Source organism: Bidens hawaiensis, unplaced genomic scaffold (assembly GCF_021521415.1).
Source record: "Bidens hawaiensis isolate Kalapana, Puna unplaced genomic scaffold, B.hawaiensis_p1.1 tig00009937_1, whole genome shotgun sequence".
Classification (NCBI taxonomy): Eukaryota; Viridiplantae; Streptophyta; class Magnoliopsida; order Asterales; family Asteraceae; genus Bidens; species Bidens hawaiensis.
Genome location: NW_027491752.1, coordinates 518,958 through 537,287, shown reverse-complemented (window position 1 = coordinate 537,287; position 18,330 = coordinate 518,958). Strand labels below are relative to the sequence as shown.

The window sequence follows — 18,330 nt, the reverse complement described above, 5'->3', positions numbered from 1 at the left end:
CTCTACGGGGAAGAAAAAGGTGGGACGCAACTGTATGAACGCAAAGCACAAGGACACAATTGGGAAATCATAAAAGGGCATAAAAGTCTTTTCAACATCTTGCTAACAGAATAGCAATATCTAAGGTGCTGTTTGTTTTTCAGAGGTAAAATGTCAGAAGACTGCGAAACCACATCTGCCAACATCTGTAGCAGAAGAGGTGGACCAAAACTCTGCAGTCTGCAACAAGAAGACTGCTTGTTTTTTAACATCTGCAGACTGCTAAAATAAGCTGAAATTTAAATAATTAAAGAAAAATAAGTAGTATAAACGATGATGGTTCGGGTGAAATATATGACTCAAAAATCTTCAAATACCATCATCTATAAATATCAAAAGAAACTAAAACTTGAAATTCATCAATGATTTAATAATCACTATAAAGAGGCTCAGACCTATCGAAACATTGGTGCAAAAGGTTCAAAGTGCCATGGCTGCAAGGGTACCTGCCATCCTGCATTTTTGCCACGCCAGGCACATATCCTGAGCTGATGTTAACTCGAACAACATTAGATCATCACAGCCACAAACCTGATTTCATATTTCAAACAACCATCCAACCCAAATCAAATGTCAATCGACATCGACAGAGGCGGCAACCGGCGTCAGAAACCGTGGATTTAAAAGCCATCACTTCCCCACACCGGAGTACAGCCACCACATCGAATCCGGTAACAATCAGTGGTCATAAACCCTAGATTTAACAACCGTAATTTCCCAACATCGGAGAGCTGCCACCACCACACGATCGCTGCCTAGGGTTCGTAAATCAAACCCGGTAACAATCGGCGATGATGGCGGCAATCGATAGAAAAACACAGCCATAAACAAAGATTATGGTGACAACAAATGAAAAGAATAAAATGAAGAGTGAAGAATTGCTGGTGGAGTCATCAGTAGCAACTTGGCTCATCACTTCTGGGAGAAGAGGTTAAAGAAGTAATAATACCAACACTTCTGGGAGAAGAGGGCGCGCAGACGTTTTTTAATGAAACGTCTTCGAAAAAACAAACACACTGCAGAGCCCAACGTCTGCGCGCCCTCTTCTCAGTGCAGACAAAAGAGGTGGAGAAGTCCTTCTGAGGAAAAACAAACAGCACCTAAATCAATGTTAAACTCAAATTTAAGGAAGTGTAGACATTAAGGTTCGGAGCCAAATTTTCAAAATAGGGTCGCACCCTGTATACGCCCTTTTACCACAAGGATGCAAACAATGCTTCTTAGTAAAAACATTTTTTTACGGATTTTACCCCTCTAATAAAAAAAATCCACAAATTTTTATATCGGAAGATTTTAAAAATTTGCACTAGAAGGTCAAATTTAATAGATTTTAAGCCTTTGAGAGAATTTTGAAAGATCTTATAAATTACAAATATTATTATATATTTCTTTACAATTATTATATAAATAAAATAAAAATATATAAAATGTTATTTTTAAAAATAAGTAAATGCGTTAAATGAAAACTTAAACAAATCATAAAAACCCGAAAGTTTATTAAAAAAAACTAGTTGAAAATAGCTAAATAAACAACTTTATACTTATATTTTTAGTAAAAAAAAATGAGTAAAATAGACATTCTATAAGTTATTATTTATAAATTATATTGAAATTGTTAAATATGATATATTATCTTTTAAAATCATCCCCATAGTTGATTACAATTGTCACATTCATTCAAATAGGTAAAATGATATAAATACTCATGACTTAATGTTAAATTAACAGGGTTCATGAAATAAACGAAAATGACAAGATTCAAAAACCTTGAGGCTCTACCAGCAAAAAAAAATATACTAAAGTTACGCAACTAACCAAACATTAATTTACTCATGGAAATAGTTTTTCAAAATATGCTAAATGGCCTTCAATTCGATTAACAATAATAGATAGACATATCAAAACCCATAGATATTGGTCAAAGACTCATAGTAACCTTATAAAGACGTGAGAAATAACAAAACAAGTTTCATTTTCCTACAAATGGAAAAAGAAGACCAGCAAACTGAAAGTTGGCACTTTTTCAAATTGAAATTGAAATAAGTTTGACCTCATTCCTATTTTAAATGGTGAGGACCAATCAGGCAGTGTACTGTTTTAAGAAAAAATAGACGTAAATTGTTCTTTTTACTTTTGGTCGTGTTTAACCATTTATGATTTACCTAAAGTTCTCTGCGAATATAAGTCTATATTATCACATCAATTTATTAAATATCAATGAACAAAGACCGACACTCTTCCGCATCATTAATAAAAAATACAGAAAATAGTGAAAAGAAAAATACTGATTATATTTGCGTAACTTACGATATGATACGCCCAAAAATATCCACATTTATCGATATCGGTACCGATAAAGTTTGGTTAATATTGTTGGAATTGTTAGTTCGTCCGTCATGGTACGTGTATGGTACTGACATTCACTATAGCTTACGATATAAAAACTATAAATTTGTGGCGCAAGCATCATACCCCTTATTTTTCTAAATAGGTTGCATGAATGAGCAAGGCATGATAAGTTTCAAATAATCAAAGAGGTTACGATTCTTTCGTTTCGTTTCCTTTCGGCTACCCCGTTTTGTTGGGGTATGTACGTGCACAAAATACAATTAATGATGCTAAATCAGAAAGAAGTTCACTCATTACTCTGTGGATCCGTTGAAGGGTGTGAAGAAACACTAAGTGACCCCGGCAGATTACGGATAATCTTAGGGTTAAGTAGATGTTTCCCACTAGGGTTAGGTCCAGCAAAGATGGTTATTCTTCTGATGACCTGCAAAACAGACACCGTGTGACCACCCTCCTGCGTGAGAATCAGACTAGATTGCTCTGAATATAAGTGTATATTAAGAGAAATAGCTAGAGAAGATAAGATAATATCATATGATATAAGATCATATAAGATAATGATACCGTTCCAAGGTGTTGGAGTATTTATAGCCGAAGGTAGGTTTCCAAGCAGGTACAGCCAGCTGTATAATATTCCTTTTCCACCAACTGTGGGCTACGTACGTGCCATGTTGGTGGTTGGTGGGTAGGCAGCGGCTGATAGTGAGATGGCCGGCTGTGTACTATTCCTTTTCCACCAACTACAGGCTATGTACGTGCCACGAGGCTATGTACGTGCCACGATGAGGGTTGGTGGGTAGGCAGCGGCTGATTGTGACATTTTGTACTAGAGCGTGGTCCTCCTCATGCTGTTGTCGGTGAGCTGTCACCCTGTAATTGGTTCATGGGCTGCTTTGGTCAGATCTTGTCTATTTTGTCCATACCTTGGCAGGTATAGTACAAAAGATCTTCCAGAAGCGTACGGACTGGCTCATTTGGGCGGGAGTATTCCCGCCTTGCTCATTCCTTCTTCAGGTGACATTACTGAATTATTAAGAGTTAGTGCCTTGTGCGTGTAGCCTTACTATTAGTGCGGGTAGCCTTCCCTCATGACTTGTATCCGCAGCTGCGAGAACAGGCGGGGTACTTTACCACTGGGAGGCTTTTCCTGCGGGAACAGCTGGCGTACTACGCGTAAGGTCTTCATCTCTCTGAGCATGGTGGGTCCTGCGGAACCAGTTGGTCTTTGCGCAGACGTCCCTCTTCAAGGTGAGTCTTGTGGGTCCAACTGGGCTCTGCTGGGACCTACCTCTTCAAGTCCCCCCAATCCATTGTTCTTCTCATGAATTGTTAATAAGTGAGGTGAACTTTTGGACTTAAGCAAGGGGTTTTGAAAAGGGTTTTTAGTTTTAAGGTTTTCCGTGGGGATTCTTCCCGCGGTTTTCCTAATGTCACTCGCAGAAATTCCCAACTTTTCTGCCTGATCTTCGGTTATGATGCGGGTAGGTGTTTAACCCCTTCGCACGTCGGGAGCGTTGAGTTTCACTTGCATAGATTCTTCACGAGGTTTTGGTAGTTTTGGACATAGTGATCAGCTATGTTAAACCACCAATTCCGCCTTGAAGTTTCAAACAAGCTAGTTCTCAACGTTACCGCTATGCGGAGGTGTTATTTCCCTTTCCGCAAGCACGATCCATAAGATCCTTCTTGGCTTCAATTCTCTGCAAGTGCTAAGTATGTGAAGGGTTTCGCCTTGACACTGTACCCGCACTTGTCTTACGGTTTCTTGTTTCCCAAGGTATCTTGTTAGCTTTGATTCCCTGCAAGTGCTAAGTATGTGACGGGTTTCGCCTTGACATTGTACCCGCACTCGTCTTATGGTTTCTCGCTTTCCAAGGTAAGGGGGCATATTCCCTCTTATTTTTGAATCTTTGAATCTTTTTGAATCTTTTTGAAATTCGAAGAGTTGGTGAAAGGATAAGAACAGTCCAAACTGTTGAAGGGACGTTAGCGTCGTCCGACGGTTTCTTCCGACAGTTTCAGGACGTGCAGGAAGTTATGGCGACGTGACGGTATATGGTCATTCTAGACGCTTGTTCAGGCGCGTGGGCGCGAGTTTTCGGGCGCGTGGGTGCGAATTTTACGACACGCGTCCTGTCGACAGCTGTTGCCTGCTTGCTTTTCACGTGTCATAGTTTCATTGCACCTGCGCTCTCTCTCCTCCGCAGCGGCGGCCACGGTTGTGAGTTCACCTCCAGTGAGTTCACCTCCGTTGGTCTCTACCGCGGCGGCTTCAACCGTGCCTCCGGCACCGGCGACTACCTCGTCCCCGGCCGGTTCATCAGATATGTTCAGGGTTGGGGCTTCTAGCCAATCTCTGCCTCCTTCCCATCTCCCTGACTTCTTGGATGGATATCCCTTAGGTTCGGGTGATGGGTTTGGCGGCTACCGGCCTGTTGTCGACCCTACAGGTGCGTAGGGTTATTTTGGCCTATTATCTTTTTTTTTGTAGGTTGTGTATCGGATCTTCACGAACACATCTTATGACGATGCCATGAGCGCAGCCCTCAACGCTTCCCATGAGGATGGGGAAAAGGCTGGTTTCCTACTTGGTCTGGGGTTTGTTGAGAAGGGCATCCCGCCTTCTAACTTCCCTCTTTATGACGTGGACACTGAAGCTGCTTACGACCAAGCAGTGAACCAGTATGCTGCCTTTCCGCATCCGGTGGTGGAGAAGGTGAACGAAATTGCTGCTGCTGATGATGGGCTAACTATTCTCAAGGCTTTCCTTGAACCGCCACAGCCAACTGATGGTACGGGTTCAAGTGGGTTTAGAGGGAGTGGTCCTGAAGTTTGAACCTTGAGATCCCTTCCCACCGTTAGGATAGATTTACATTTCTGTAGGCGGGTAGATACCTGGCCATTCTTGTAATGTTTGATTTTTTTATGAAATATAAATGTTTGTGCGGGTAGGACCGTCACTTTCACTTAATGACTTGCTTTGTAAACGTTATATGACTTGCTCATGCATATTATAGTTTAATTTGGCACTTGTTTTGCCTCATAAACAATATATGATTCGCTCATGCATACTTTAGTTTAACTTAGCAATTTTCCAAGTGTTTTGAATAAGTTAACCTTTCGACGCGTGGTTGTCAATAGGTTAGTGTTCAGTTTCCTCTATCATGATTGTGCGGGTAGGACCGTCACTTTCATTTAGTGGGATGACCAAACTTCACCTATAACTGACCTGCGTTAAGGTTTTCCTCATCTTTTTAGAAATTTTCTAAGTGTTTTGAATAAGTTAACCTTTCGACGCGTGGTTGTCAATAGGTTAGTGTTCAGTTTCCTCTATCATGATTGTGCGGGTAGGACCGTCACTTTCATTTAGTGAGATGACCAAACTTCACCTATAACTGACCTGCGTGAAGGTTTTCCTCATCTTTTCCTTAGAAATTTATACCGTTTTTTGTGTTTATGCGGGTTTTGCCGCCTTCCACACGCAAAGACTTACTTCCCCACTTATTTATGCGGTGAATACCGGCATATTAGTGTGGTCAGATCATATGTATAAATGTAAGACCATCAGCGTCAATGTGATAAGGAGAATCATTTCCATTAGAAGTGGCTCTAGGCCTTTTCTTTAAGTTTGGAATTGATCTACATATAACATTTGCGTAATTGAGCTCCATTCCATGTTCTTGGGATGGGGGTGTCATCGAGCCTTTCGAGCCGATATGCACCTGGTTCGGAATCTCGTTGTTTACGCAGTATGTAGTCTCCAACATTGAAGCTGCAGTTTCATCCGTGTTTTCCCCAACTGGGGTTCTACACGCATTAGCCTGCTTAGCGTCCATTACGCCACGAGGTGAGTGAGTTTCCCATTTCTGGCAAATGCTTCGACGACGTCCTTCAAGGATACGCATTCCTCCGTGGTGTGGCCTTTTGTCCTGTGGAAGTCACAGGATTTGCTTTGATCAGCGTTTAGACGCTGTCGGATTATTGGAGCCTCTGGCCATGGGAGCCTCTCGGTGGCAAATATCTAGGTGACGCTTTTGGTGAGTGGCGTCCATCTGGAGTTCCGGTTCGACAACTGCATGTTATCCTTTCCGCCTAACCGAGGGTGTGAGCCGGATGAGGTGTCAAAGTTTACCCTTGACTGCCAAATACCAAGCTTCCTCTTTTTGTTTTGTCGGGCGGTAAGGACGTTGTTTTCTCTTGTTTTTTAAAGGTAGAGGTTTGTGCTCTGGGGAAGATCTCTACCCAGTTGCTTTTCCGTTTCCGCGAAGCGTTTAGCTGCTGTCATGATGGCATCCCACGTGGATGGCATGCCATCTTTACCCGTCAAGGTGCGGATGAGCTCTGGGTCTTCCGCGCCCTGGATGAAAGCAGCGCGAACAAGATCTTCGCTAATAGTGCCCAGACTTAGCTTCTTTGAATTGAAGCGCGTGATGAAGTCTAGTAAAGACTCATCTTCCTCTCGGATGCAGTTGAGGATCGTCCATTGCTCTTCGGTATACTTTCTTTGTTGACTGAAGTGTTGGCTGAACTTCTGCTGGAAGTCTGCCCAATCGTAGATCTGGTGGACCGGTAGACGGTCAAACCACGCTCTGGCTGCCCCAACAAGCGTCATTTGGAACATGTAACACCACGTGGGTTCCGTCCAATTGCTGACGGTTGCCCCCGCTATGAATCTGTTCAGATGATCGTCTGGGTCAGATATACCATCATATGTGCCTATTGGACATTTGTTTGGCACTTTTCGGGGCAATTGCTTCCGCAATGTCCCTTGCAAATTTGGACGTTCCCGCATTTGCAACAGTTGGTCTAAAGGTTTTGGAGAAGTCACGTGGGTTTCCCCCCGCGTTCCTTGGTTTGAAGGTTTCTCCAAAATTCCTTCTCGGTTGGAAGTCCGTTTCCTTGCGCTTCCCTTTCGCCCTATGACGAGGGTTTGCGTCACTGTCGGACTCCTCCCAATCATCGTCCAAGTACTCGCACTCATTGCTCATGTTGAGCTGTTGTCGAGTGCTTCCGAATTCGTCAGCCTGTTGGAGTGAACGTAAGTGTTCATCCAACTCAGCTTGGAATTCCTTCTGACGTGCTTCCGCCCACGCTTTAACTTGATCAAGTGTTTGGCGGGGGAGCCTCGTCTGTTGTCTCTCCAACTGGGTATCGGTGAATCCCAGTGAATGATTGTTTACTGCACTTGCCCCGGCTTGGGTAACCGGGGTAGTGTTCGTAAAAATTGTGTACTCGCCGGTGTTCCCCCAGTAGCTGGGGTTGTGGTTACCGGAGTTTCTTGGTCACTCGTTGGCCTTGGCATCGGAGTAACCTTAACCATCTTTCCAGAGGTTTTGAAAAAACTGAAAAAGAATTAGTTCTAGCTTTTATGCACGGATGGTGCCAATGAAGAAACACTAGATGACCCCGGCAGATTACGGATAATCTTAGGGTAAAGTAGATGTTTCCCACGAGGGTCAGGTCCAGCAAAGATGGTTATTCTTCTGATGACCTGCAAAACAGACACCGTGAGCTCGTCACTGAGAAGGGGGGCACCTCCTTGTGACCACCCTCCGGCGTGAGAATCAGACTAGATTGCTCTGAATATAAGTGTATATTAAGAGAAATAGCTAGAGAAGATAAGATAATATCAGATGATATAAGATCATATAAGATAATGATACCGTTCCAAGGTGTTGGAGTATTTATAGCCGAAGGTAGGTTTCCAAGCAGGTACAGCCAGCTGTATAATATTCCTTTTCCACCAACTGTGGGCTACGTACGTGCCATGCTGGTGGTTGGTGGGTAGGCAGCGGCTGATAGTGAGATGGCCGGCTGTGTACTATTCCTTTTCCACCAACTACAGGCTATGTACGTGCCACGATGAGGGTTGGTGGGTAGGCAGCGGCTGATAGTGACATTTTGTACTAGAGCGTGGTCCTCCTCGTACTGTTGTCGGTGAGCTGTCACCCTGTGATTGGTTCATGGGCTGCTTTGGTCAGATCTTGTCTATTTTGTCCATACCTTGGCAGGTATAGTACAAAAGATCTTCCAGAAGCGTACGGACTGGCTCATTTGGGCGGGAGTATTCCCGCCTTGCTCATTCCTTCTTCAAGTGACATTACTGAATTATTAAGAGTTAGTGCATTGTGCGTGTAGCCTTACTATTAGTGCGGGTAGCCTTCCCTCATGGCTTGTATCCGCAGCTGCGGGAACAGGCGGGGTACTTTACCACTGGGAGGTTTTTCCTGCGGGAACAGCTGGCGTACTACGCGTAAGGTCTTCATCTCTCTGAGCATGGTGGGTCCTGCGGAACCAGTTGGTCTTTGCGCAGACGTCCCTCTTCAAGGTGAGTCTTGCGGGTCCAACTGGGCTCTGCTGGGACCTACCTCTTCAGGGCGCAATCACAATTTGATGGTAGTTGAGAAAAAGATACTCAACACATTTTTTTATAAAATGACGAAACAAGTAAATGGCGTAAGAGCAATCAGTTAATGGATATGTAAAGCGACTAAATTTTTCAATGATGTCTTAAACTAAAGATGGTCAAAATGAGATCCGATGGGTGTTGGGCCTCATATGCCACAATGACACAATGGATAATAAATTACGATAAAAACAATTACCGAGTAGATTTTTGAGGACCTAATTGCTAGATTCTGAATAGATTAAGCATCGTATGAGAAAATAATATCGGTAAGAAACTTTAGCACAGGGTGACAAATACGTGAGATGATATAAAATTCACCATTATCGATCACAAACCATTTTGAGCCTAGATACGGTGTTATATTGTGAAACATACCAATATTGGATGTCATATGCGTTGTGGCTCCAAAGTTAGGGATCCATGTATCAACTATAAAAAGTGGCCCTAGGGATTTTGGTATTCTAGGAAAATCATTGTTTACATGACTTGATGTACAAAGAAACATGCTTTTTTTGCTTTCAAACGTCAACACTTTATGATATTTTAGTAAGCTATGTAGTATGAAGAACTAGAGCATGAGATCGTAGCAGTTATGCAAGCTATATAGTACCTATATTCCTTCACATTTTGCAAGTCTAGTACTAAAATGGCAAGAAACGAAAATCACATAGGTTCGTAGACATAAAAAGAAAGAAAACATTCGTACAAATACCTAAAAATAAGACTAGCAAAATGAATATTGTGGCACCCGTATTCAAGACCCAATACGCGGTTCTACATCTTACATGAATGTGAATGTATAAAATCATACAACTCCTGAGAATTGCTGACAACTGATAAATAGGCCAATAGCCCAAAATGTGATAAAACCTTGCTAACTGGCATAGTAGAAAAGTGTGTTAGGCCAAAACCCAAACAATCAATAGGCCAATCAGAAACAAATGGATATCCGAATTTTCGGATAGTTCGGATACGGATTCGGATAGTTTTGAACACCCCTACATATACATATGACGACATCAATTTGTTACACAATGAACACTGGTAAACCATTTTGCATAATTGACTTACGCTGTCATTGAAAGTCAACAATACGTTTGCTATATGTTAGCATCAAGACTTCCTCCCCATATATGACGTGTTCGGTATTTGTTTGAATCATAGCTGGAATATGCGATGTTCGTATAGTTTCTAACTCTATAGCTACTTCTTTCATTGTTGGTCTATACTTCCCATTCAAATTTAAGCACCGTGCTGCAAGGTTAGCTAATAACATAAGCTCATCACTAGAACCCTTTTCTGTCACCACAACATCAAAAATCGACATAACATGCCCTTCTTCCATAGCCAACATAAAGTGGGTAGCTAAACTTCTATTTTCACCAAATCTAGTTTCGGAAATTGGTTTTTCTCCGGTTAATAGTTCCACCAAAACAACTCCAAAACTATTTACATCACTTTTTTCCGTGAACTGGCTAGATTGGAAATACTCTGGATCAAGGTAGCCAATCGTACCTTTTACTAAGGTAGTCAAATGAGTTTTATCTATTGAGACAAACCTTGAAGTTCCAAAGTCAGAAACTTTGGCCCTATACTTGTTATCCAGAAGTATATTAGTGGTCTTGATGTCTCTATGGTATATTGGAATGGAAGTTGCTGAATGCAAGTAAGCAAGAGCTCCTGCAACCTCTGTAGCTATTTGTAATCTTATTTTGAATGAAATTGTGAACTCGACAGTTTCTCTATGTAGATGGTCATACAAGGTACCATTTGGAATGAATTCGGAAACGAGCAGTGGGACTTCTGTCTCTAGGTAACATCTGAATAGTTTAACCACATTCCTATGACTTATTTGAGAAAGAATGACTACTTTGTTGATGAACTGTTCTAATTGACTTTCATCAACAACTTTTGATTTCTTAATTGCTACAATTCTTCCATCCACTAACATCCCTTTATACATAGTACCTTGGCCTCCTCTACCCAGAATTCTGTTCTCATTGAAGTTGTTTGTGGCATTCTTGAGCTCAAGTGATGTGAAAAGTATCGTTTTACTAATTAAAGACGGGTCAGCTTCTTCTTGTTGTTTTAATAATAAACCACCATTTCGTTTAAAAAATCTCTTTCTTTGTCTTATTTCTTTTGTTTTCTTAATCAATTTGCATAATGCATATGTGGTTGCCACAAGAAACACCGCACCCATGCATATACTAACACCTTTATCAAGCCCAATAGAAAATTACTTGTTAGTAAGTTTTCTTTATTAATGAAGTCAACTATTCATGCTTTAACACTTAAAAGAAGGATGATATCAATTTGTGTCTTGAATTGATCGAAAACCACAAAATCAAATGCATGTATCGGTTCCGAAAATACCGATACAAATACCAATGCTATTCGGTCGGAATTGGTTCGATTATAAACAAAATAAAATGGTATGAATGGTAAAATAATTGTTATTTTTGTATTTAACCTAAAATAGTATAGTTCATGTGTAAATAACGTGCATTAGTGTAAGTAAGAAACAACAAATTAGTTTGATAGACTAAAACATACTTGAACAAATTAGTTTGAATGACTTTTACGTAAATAACGTGCATTAGTGTAAGTATATGAAACACAAAAATACAAAAATATTAACCACGTATTAATTTTAATGTATGTAAGAAGTATAAAAATTAAAAACATATAAACAAAAAAAGATCAAATGATTTAAATTTGTTTTTTTGGTAATAATTTAGCGTTTTTGTAATGATTTTTTCGCACATAACGTTCAACACAATAACAAAAAAAAATGAAATTATTACGCATTCGTAGAGCTTGCAAAGAAAATAGGGATGATGAACAATCCAATATTACGTACCTATAATAACATAAATAGATGATCTTCTTACAAAACTTGTGGGAGTTCCATTGAAAGGTTCACAAATGAAGTTTGTTAATCTACTTGAGCCATCCTCATCATATATGATATCATAGTTACAGGAGGAAGAAAGGCACTTTGCACATTCTTCCCTTACTATTAAACTCGTACATGTCATATAAGAAGAGAAAGTATTGTGTCAGAAATTGGAAATGTATGTTATAGAACAAACAAAATATATGAATCTAAGTAAGATATACTAGATAAGATATGATAAATATATACCTTCACATCCATCAAGTAAATAAGGGTTCCCATTGAAGCTTGTATCAAGGGAGCATTTTAATGTTTGTGTTTCCTTTGAAATATCATCACCCGTATTCAGTTCCAGATTTATACGGTGTGCTGTTGAACAACATTCTATCATGTCTTGGTGTGTTAGAGTCCACACAAGGGATACGGGATCAAAAGCTTTGCCACCAACAATAGTTTGTACCGAAAAGTCCATCAAGACGGCAGATTCACAAGCTCCATCTCCAACCGAACCCTTGACATTCATTGTGTACGACTTTAGATGATAAGGAATCGTCGCTTGGCAACAACTGATGCCAAAACAATCGTTTATTTCACCAACGACGTCATTTGGACAAGAAGTTGAACACCCCGTGATTGTGAATCCAGTTCTAGTAGCCATCATAATAGCATTACCACACCCCTCAAACACAAATCGATTGCGTGACCTGGAAAACAGGAATGGGCTCATACCAAGATCAATGCTCATCGTCTGACTGCTATTCTGAACATGGTTTTGGCAATCAGAGATCCTTGGCATACTAACAAGTACTGTTTGATCCATTAAGTTTACACCCAGGACTTCCAGGTGGTTAAGTGCAGATAGATATGGCGTCGAGGAGTTACAATCTACAGTGTACCATTTGTTGACAGAGCAACCCACACCGATTCCAAAAGGGTATGGAATCGTCACGTTCCCACACATAGCACGGCATCCTGTCTTGGCGTACTTTATAGTTGCAACTGATGTTGTTGCTAATGAAAGAAAAATGATTATATGCAAGTAAGCTAGAAATAGATTCATATTTGTAATCGTATAGCTAGAAAAATGATAGGACTATTGCATAAAATGTAAGGAATGTTTATGTTTATAATGGTGGTTTGCACCTAGGAAATATCGAAACTTGGAATATCGTGGATTTTTTATGTTCATGTCAACAAATTTGTTTTTCTTTAGACAACATTATTCTTATTTTGTTCTCTCTAGTAACTGGTATATTGTAATTATCCTTATTGTCTATATCTAATAACTTTACGTGGGTAGGATAAACTCAGTTTGGGGACAAAGGCATCAAAGCATTGTTAAATACCTCATCCTTTTCATACATTATTCGTTGTATTGTTGTTAGAATTTTCATTATTATTTAGTGCCTTTTCTGCTATATTTAATTTGATAAATAAAATAGGTTCTCTTATAGTCATATGTAGTGATATATTCTTATAAAATAGATTTTTGGAGTAAATTATAAATTTCTTCTATCATGCGCATGGTTATTTAACATATAATGTAATCCAAATATTTAGCTAAAATATATAATAATCAATTAACTAGCTATTAACTAACAAAAACACTTTTAACTTTTAAAACTAAAATGGCAAATCTACACAGACAGAATCCGCACAGAATCCAAATCAAAATTCGAAACAAAACAACTTTGAAAAATACAAAAACTCAAGTTTCGATTTTGGTCTAGTATAAGCTCAAAGACCGACCATACACACCCATAAGACTTGAGAAAAAAAAACGGAACTCAAAACGAAAAACACACAATCTACCATATAATTTTAAGTATTATTATAATTGAGAAAAAAATAACTCAAATCTCAATTACAATTAACGTTTTCATATAAATAACCCTAATTTGGTAAACATATATTTATACTCATCCAAACTAAGTGAACAAAAAAATAGTTAAAACTCTAATTACCCCTTAAACTGCTAAAATTATATTATGGTAAAAATGAGGTTGCATTACAAAAATGAAATATAATGTATGAAACAAGTGTTCTTAGTACCATGGTAGGCTTATACACTAGTTTGAACCCCGTACATAAATGAGCATTTCAGTACCGCTACCAAATGTTTAAGAATTTTGGGATCGGTATCGATACTGGTATTTATCAAATTTTTGTTTGCGATGCCAGTACTAGACAGAACATTTCTAATTCCTATACCAAATTTTTAAAAAAATTGAGATAAAAAATTCGGGATCGGTACAGGTTTGATGCCTAGGTTCTCTTCAACTTCCAACACTAGTCGTGTTTGTTAAAAAAAACCAGTAGCCGTTTGTCAACTCTTTATATACACGCTTGGCAGCGTTCCCTCCATTCCCAATTCCCAAAATAAAACTAGGGTTTCGAGTGCAATGTCGAATCGGAAGAGTGACGATGGTGACGATTACAAGTTTCTTCGTATCGTAGACGCCATGGCTTCAATCAATCAGAAGGTTAACCTCATCGGTGTCATTACTGAGATCGGCATACCCAAGCAGAGCAGAGGCACCGGTTCGTATACGCATTCCCAAAATTATCTACTTTTTTGCATCATTTTAGCTATTGGTTGGTAGTAGATTGATGATAACTTCTATAAGGTTGTTTTTTAGTGCTCCTGGTAGCCTTGTAAACGAATTGAAAGAACTGTTTGTGATCCGCTTGGCGGGAAGTTTGTTTATGTTCATTCGTATGGACGCATGTGTAGTTCGTTTTATGTTTGTTTTTGGATGAATCATCTACTAATGTTGAATATTTATGCTAGTTTATGTTCATTTATGTTTGTGAAAGTTCGTTCATTTGTGTTTGTGAAAGTTCGTTCATTTATGCTCGTTTAGGTATGTTCGTTTGTGTTCATTTTTGGATGAATCGTTTACTTAATGTGTTATATTTGTTTGTTTGTGAATTGTGATCATTAAATGTGTTCTATGTTCGTTTATTTTTGTTCATTTATGTTCGTAAATTGTTTGTTTGGATTTTAAATGAACGAACATAAATGAACACGGACATGTTCTTTTTTCAAAGGTATGAACATGAACACAAATATTTGTTCGTTTAAATCTAAATAAACGAACACGAACTTGTTCGTTCGTGTTCGATGTAGGCCTAGTCTAAGTGTTGTATATAGCTTTTAAATTCCTCATAATGTGAACCTTTCAAATTTCAGCTAACAGCTTTTTTGTTTTATTATTATTGGTTCTCTGTAGATTGTTGTTGTACAATAAAGATTGTTGATGAATCAAATGCAAGCTCTGGGATATCTGTTAACTTTTTTGCTGCAAGCTTTGAAAAGCTTCCTCATGTTGAGTCGGCTGGGGACATCATTCAGCTTGTGCGGGTTGTGGTATATAATATTCATCTGTTGCCTTATCGTCCAATTTAGTTTTGTTTTTGTATAAATATGGTGATTTTGTTTGTTGCTATTGCAGATGAAATGTCATGGGTCAGGGGTTAATGTTGTTTTTGATAAAAAGTTTTCGTCATTTGCGTTATATGAAGGGAGCGAAGGTTCAAAATTTGTACCATATCAAGTTTCAGCTAAGTTTCAGGCCAGTGATCGAGACAACAAGTTCATAGCAGGCTTGAGAAAGTGGACACTTAGTAATCGACCTGAGACAGGTACATGGTAAAAATGTAATTGTAGGAATTAAGAAAGTATCCTTACATTTTAAGTTTCTAAGTAGAATAATTTCAGCACTACATATCTGTAAAGTGAGGAGGAATTGGTGGTGTAGATGGCATTTAGATTCTCACTAATAAAAAAATTTACTGGATTGATGAGTGCTTTTTTGTATTTTCCTGTTTTGTTTTTTGAAAATCAAAGTAATTTTGGAATATGTTTTGGAAGTTGTACATGTTAGCAAGCATGTGCTAAATCAATAAAAGAAAATGAACCCTGCAATTCCTGGTGGTTTTTATTTGCCTCCCAACGCATTTATTTATAAATACCATTTTAACAATTTTACCTTAGATTGGAAGATTTTCATTAGAATCTCATCATGTCCGTTTTTGGTCTGAAATAAGTATCAACCTTTTACATTTACTAAAGAAAAATTTAAGTTTAAAGACCCTCTCACGTATATAGTCTTGTTGATTTACGTATGCTTTTATATTAGCTATTAAATAACCTATGGTAAAGACATGACTTAGTACCACTATGATGGTGTGATGTACTTTAATATCATCATCTTTTGTTAAATAGTTTATAGCTGGTTTCTCATTTTATCATGAGCATTTCAATTTTGTAACTTATCATAAGTCATATAATCAACAGCATCAAGCGATTCCTTGTCACTGAAAGAAATCAAGCAAGGACAGCAAACCAACTTGATTTGTAAGGTAATTCAAGACACTATTGTTTTCTCATCTGCACTGCTTTACTTGATATCTGTTTTTGAGAATCCTTGTCAACTGTAGGTTCTTCATGTATGTGAAGTCAAGGATGGTGAGTTGATGCTTTTTGTATGGGATGGAACTGATGTTCCACCAGTGAATATTCACACAAAGTGAGTGCTGTTTAATCTTTGGTAGTCAAACTCACGTTGTGCCTTTGAGATATATAAGCAGTTATACATATGTTTGGAGTCTCTGTAGTTCTTTGTTGATTTTAAGACTTAAATCTTGTTATTTACATCTGCAGGCTTGATGATGAATTTGAAAAACCTCTTCCTCTGCAATTAGAAGCAACACCATTATCAAGAAACATTCTATGTAAATTCCCGACTGTTGGAACTGTTTTAAGAATGACTAATGGCAAATGCAATGAGAAACTGGGTCTTCACTTACTCAAGGCTGGTAAATGGGTTCACTTTAGGAATATTACTTTTGAAGTTCGTTCTGGTTTATGGTGTGGCGTTCTGCTCTCAAAATCCAAGTTCAGTTTGTTGCCCGATGATGACGATTACACGCTAGAACGTTTAAGGTTCGGTTAAAACACCACAGGAGATGTCATGTAAATTGTTTTGACTACTACAATTGTGGAAAATTTATCACACGTTTATTATTATGTGATTCAGGATAAATAAGGAACGGGCGAAATGCAAGTGGGATAGAAAACCATATACGTGTTTCCCTTGGCCTTCTAAAATAACAGGTTTAGCTTTCCCAGATGCTTGCTTATTTCATAAGGATATATGTTTCATGTATATGTATACACTTTGCTCCGTTGTTCTTAAAAAGCTTCATTTGTTTACAGATACGGACCGCCAAGACGTGCCATTTGTTACATTAATGGACATACTCACCCATCCAGAGGTAAATGTTCTTTGGTCACTGTCAAATCCCTTGTTACTTTTGCCCAATGCTTATCTATATGAATGAAGCTTGAAAACATTTGCATAAAGTTAATTAGTTACCATAACTATTATATTCACATCGTTGTTGGTTGAATATAACATAATGCTATCTGGTTATCGAGAGTTGGGGAGGTATTGGTGGGGGCCGTGTGTTTTCTCTCAACTGTTAATATATAAGAATTTAATGTTCTGATGAGATCGAGCAGCTTACGTTTCAGGTAATAGCCAAATTTAGATGCGTGGTTCGGGTAGTGGCAATAGCGCCAGGCCACCCCAAAGACTTCAAAGCTCCTTGTGGTACTTACAGGCTTAGACTCACCCTTGAAGATCCTACTGCCAGAATTCATGCATATTTGTATGCAGAAGACGGGGTATGTATTTTTTTGTTTTATATTAATATGTTGCAATTTTTACAATTCATAGCGTGGCCTAACCAAGTCTATTTTGTTTCTAATCTTTATTAGGTGAAGTTTTTTGGTGGCAATCCCTCCATTGCTACAATGATAAAAATGCGTAACGCGTTGCTTGGAGTTGAAGAAACAGATAAAAAGCCAAGAAATCCCCCATGGGTGGAATGCTGCTTAACCTCTTATAACATTGATGAGATTGATTTGTGGGGTAGCATAAGGTATAGGATCTTTGATACCACACTCCTCGGGTGAGCGCTTAACTTATGGCCTACATATGTTCTGTATCTTGTACATAACAACCTTTTTATGACCCTCCCTGCCTGCTAATGTTTTGTATGTCTTGCCATGATTTTTGCTCTCAAATCACCTATGGTGGGATATGTGTGACATTCGTCAAATTCTATTTAGTTTTTGTACTCGTTTTATTACCCGTTTGTAATCGAATCGTCGCATTTAATGAAACGTTGAGTTATTAGTTATGTTATTCGGTTTTATCTTTATTTACGCGTGACTCGTATTAAAATACTTTTTAATCGTTTAAAGTATGTATTATGTGCACTTATAACCCTTACAGTTTATTGTTTACCACATTTGATCACCAAATCAATCTTGAGGGACCTTGTAGCAATTTAACAAAAAATATATTTTTCCCTCTTCTTTCCCTTCTCACCGTCGCCAACAGCCCCCCCCCCCCCCACCCCTTTCCAGTTTTTGATTCAATTAACCCATAAATCGCGGAATTAGATCAATTAGTTGGAGCCTTATCAGTTATCATACACACTCCTTCCTATTATAGTATGACGCGTAATTGACAGCTATAACGAATCAATTACGAGCCCTTTTCGTAAAATTTGAACGCGGCTGTTCTTGACCTTGTTAGCCTACAAATACGAGTCCAAAACT

At 38.7% G+C, this 18,330-nt stretch overlaps 1 protein-coding gene and 1 pseudogene across 2 annotated transcripts; one reads left to right on the top strand and one right to left on the bottom strand.

Moving 5' to 3' along the window:
• Nucleotides 1–459: 459 nt before the first annotated feature.
• On the bottom strand, nt 460–12,756 carry LOC143533862 (wall-associated receptor kinase-like 8; annotated as a pseudogene). Its single transcript, XR_013135435.1, has 4 exons — nt 11,946–12,756; nt 11,661–11,816; nt 9,848–11,014; nt 460–570 (listed from the first exon to the last, which is right to left on the bottom strand). The product of XR_013135435.1 is annotated as a wall-associated receptor kinase-like 8 (transcript).
• A 1,278-nt stretch (nt 12,757–14,034) lies between these two features.
• Nucleotides 14,035–17,803, top strand: LOC143533870 (protection of telomeres protein 1b-like). Its single transcript, XM_077028510.1, has 10 exons — nt 14,035–14,237; nt 14,930–15,066; nt 15,152–15,341; nt 15,997–16,061; nt 16,140–16,228; nt 16,363–16,644; nt 16,739–16,815; nt 16,918–16,976; nt 17,236–17,388; nt 17,482–17,803. The coding sequence occupies exons 1-10, from the start codon at nt 14,099–14,101 to the stop codon at nt 17,677–17,679; spliced, it is 1,389 nt and encodes a 462-aa protein (XP_076884625.1). The 5' UTR covers nt 14,035–14,098; the 3' UTR covers nt 17,680–17,803.
• Nucleotides 17,804–18,330: the final 527 nt, after the last annotated feature.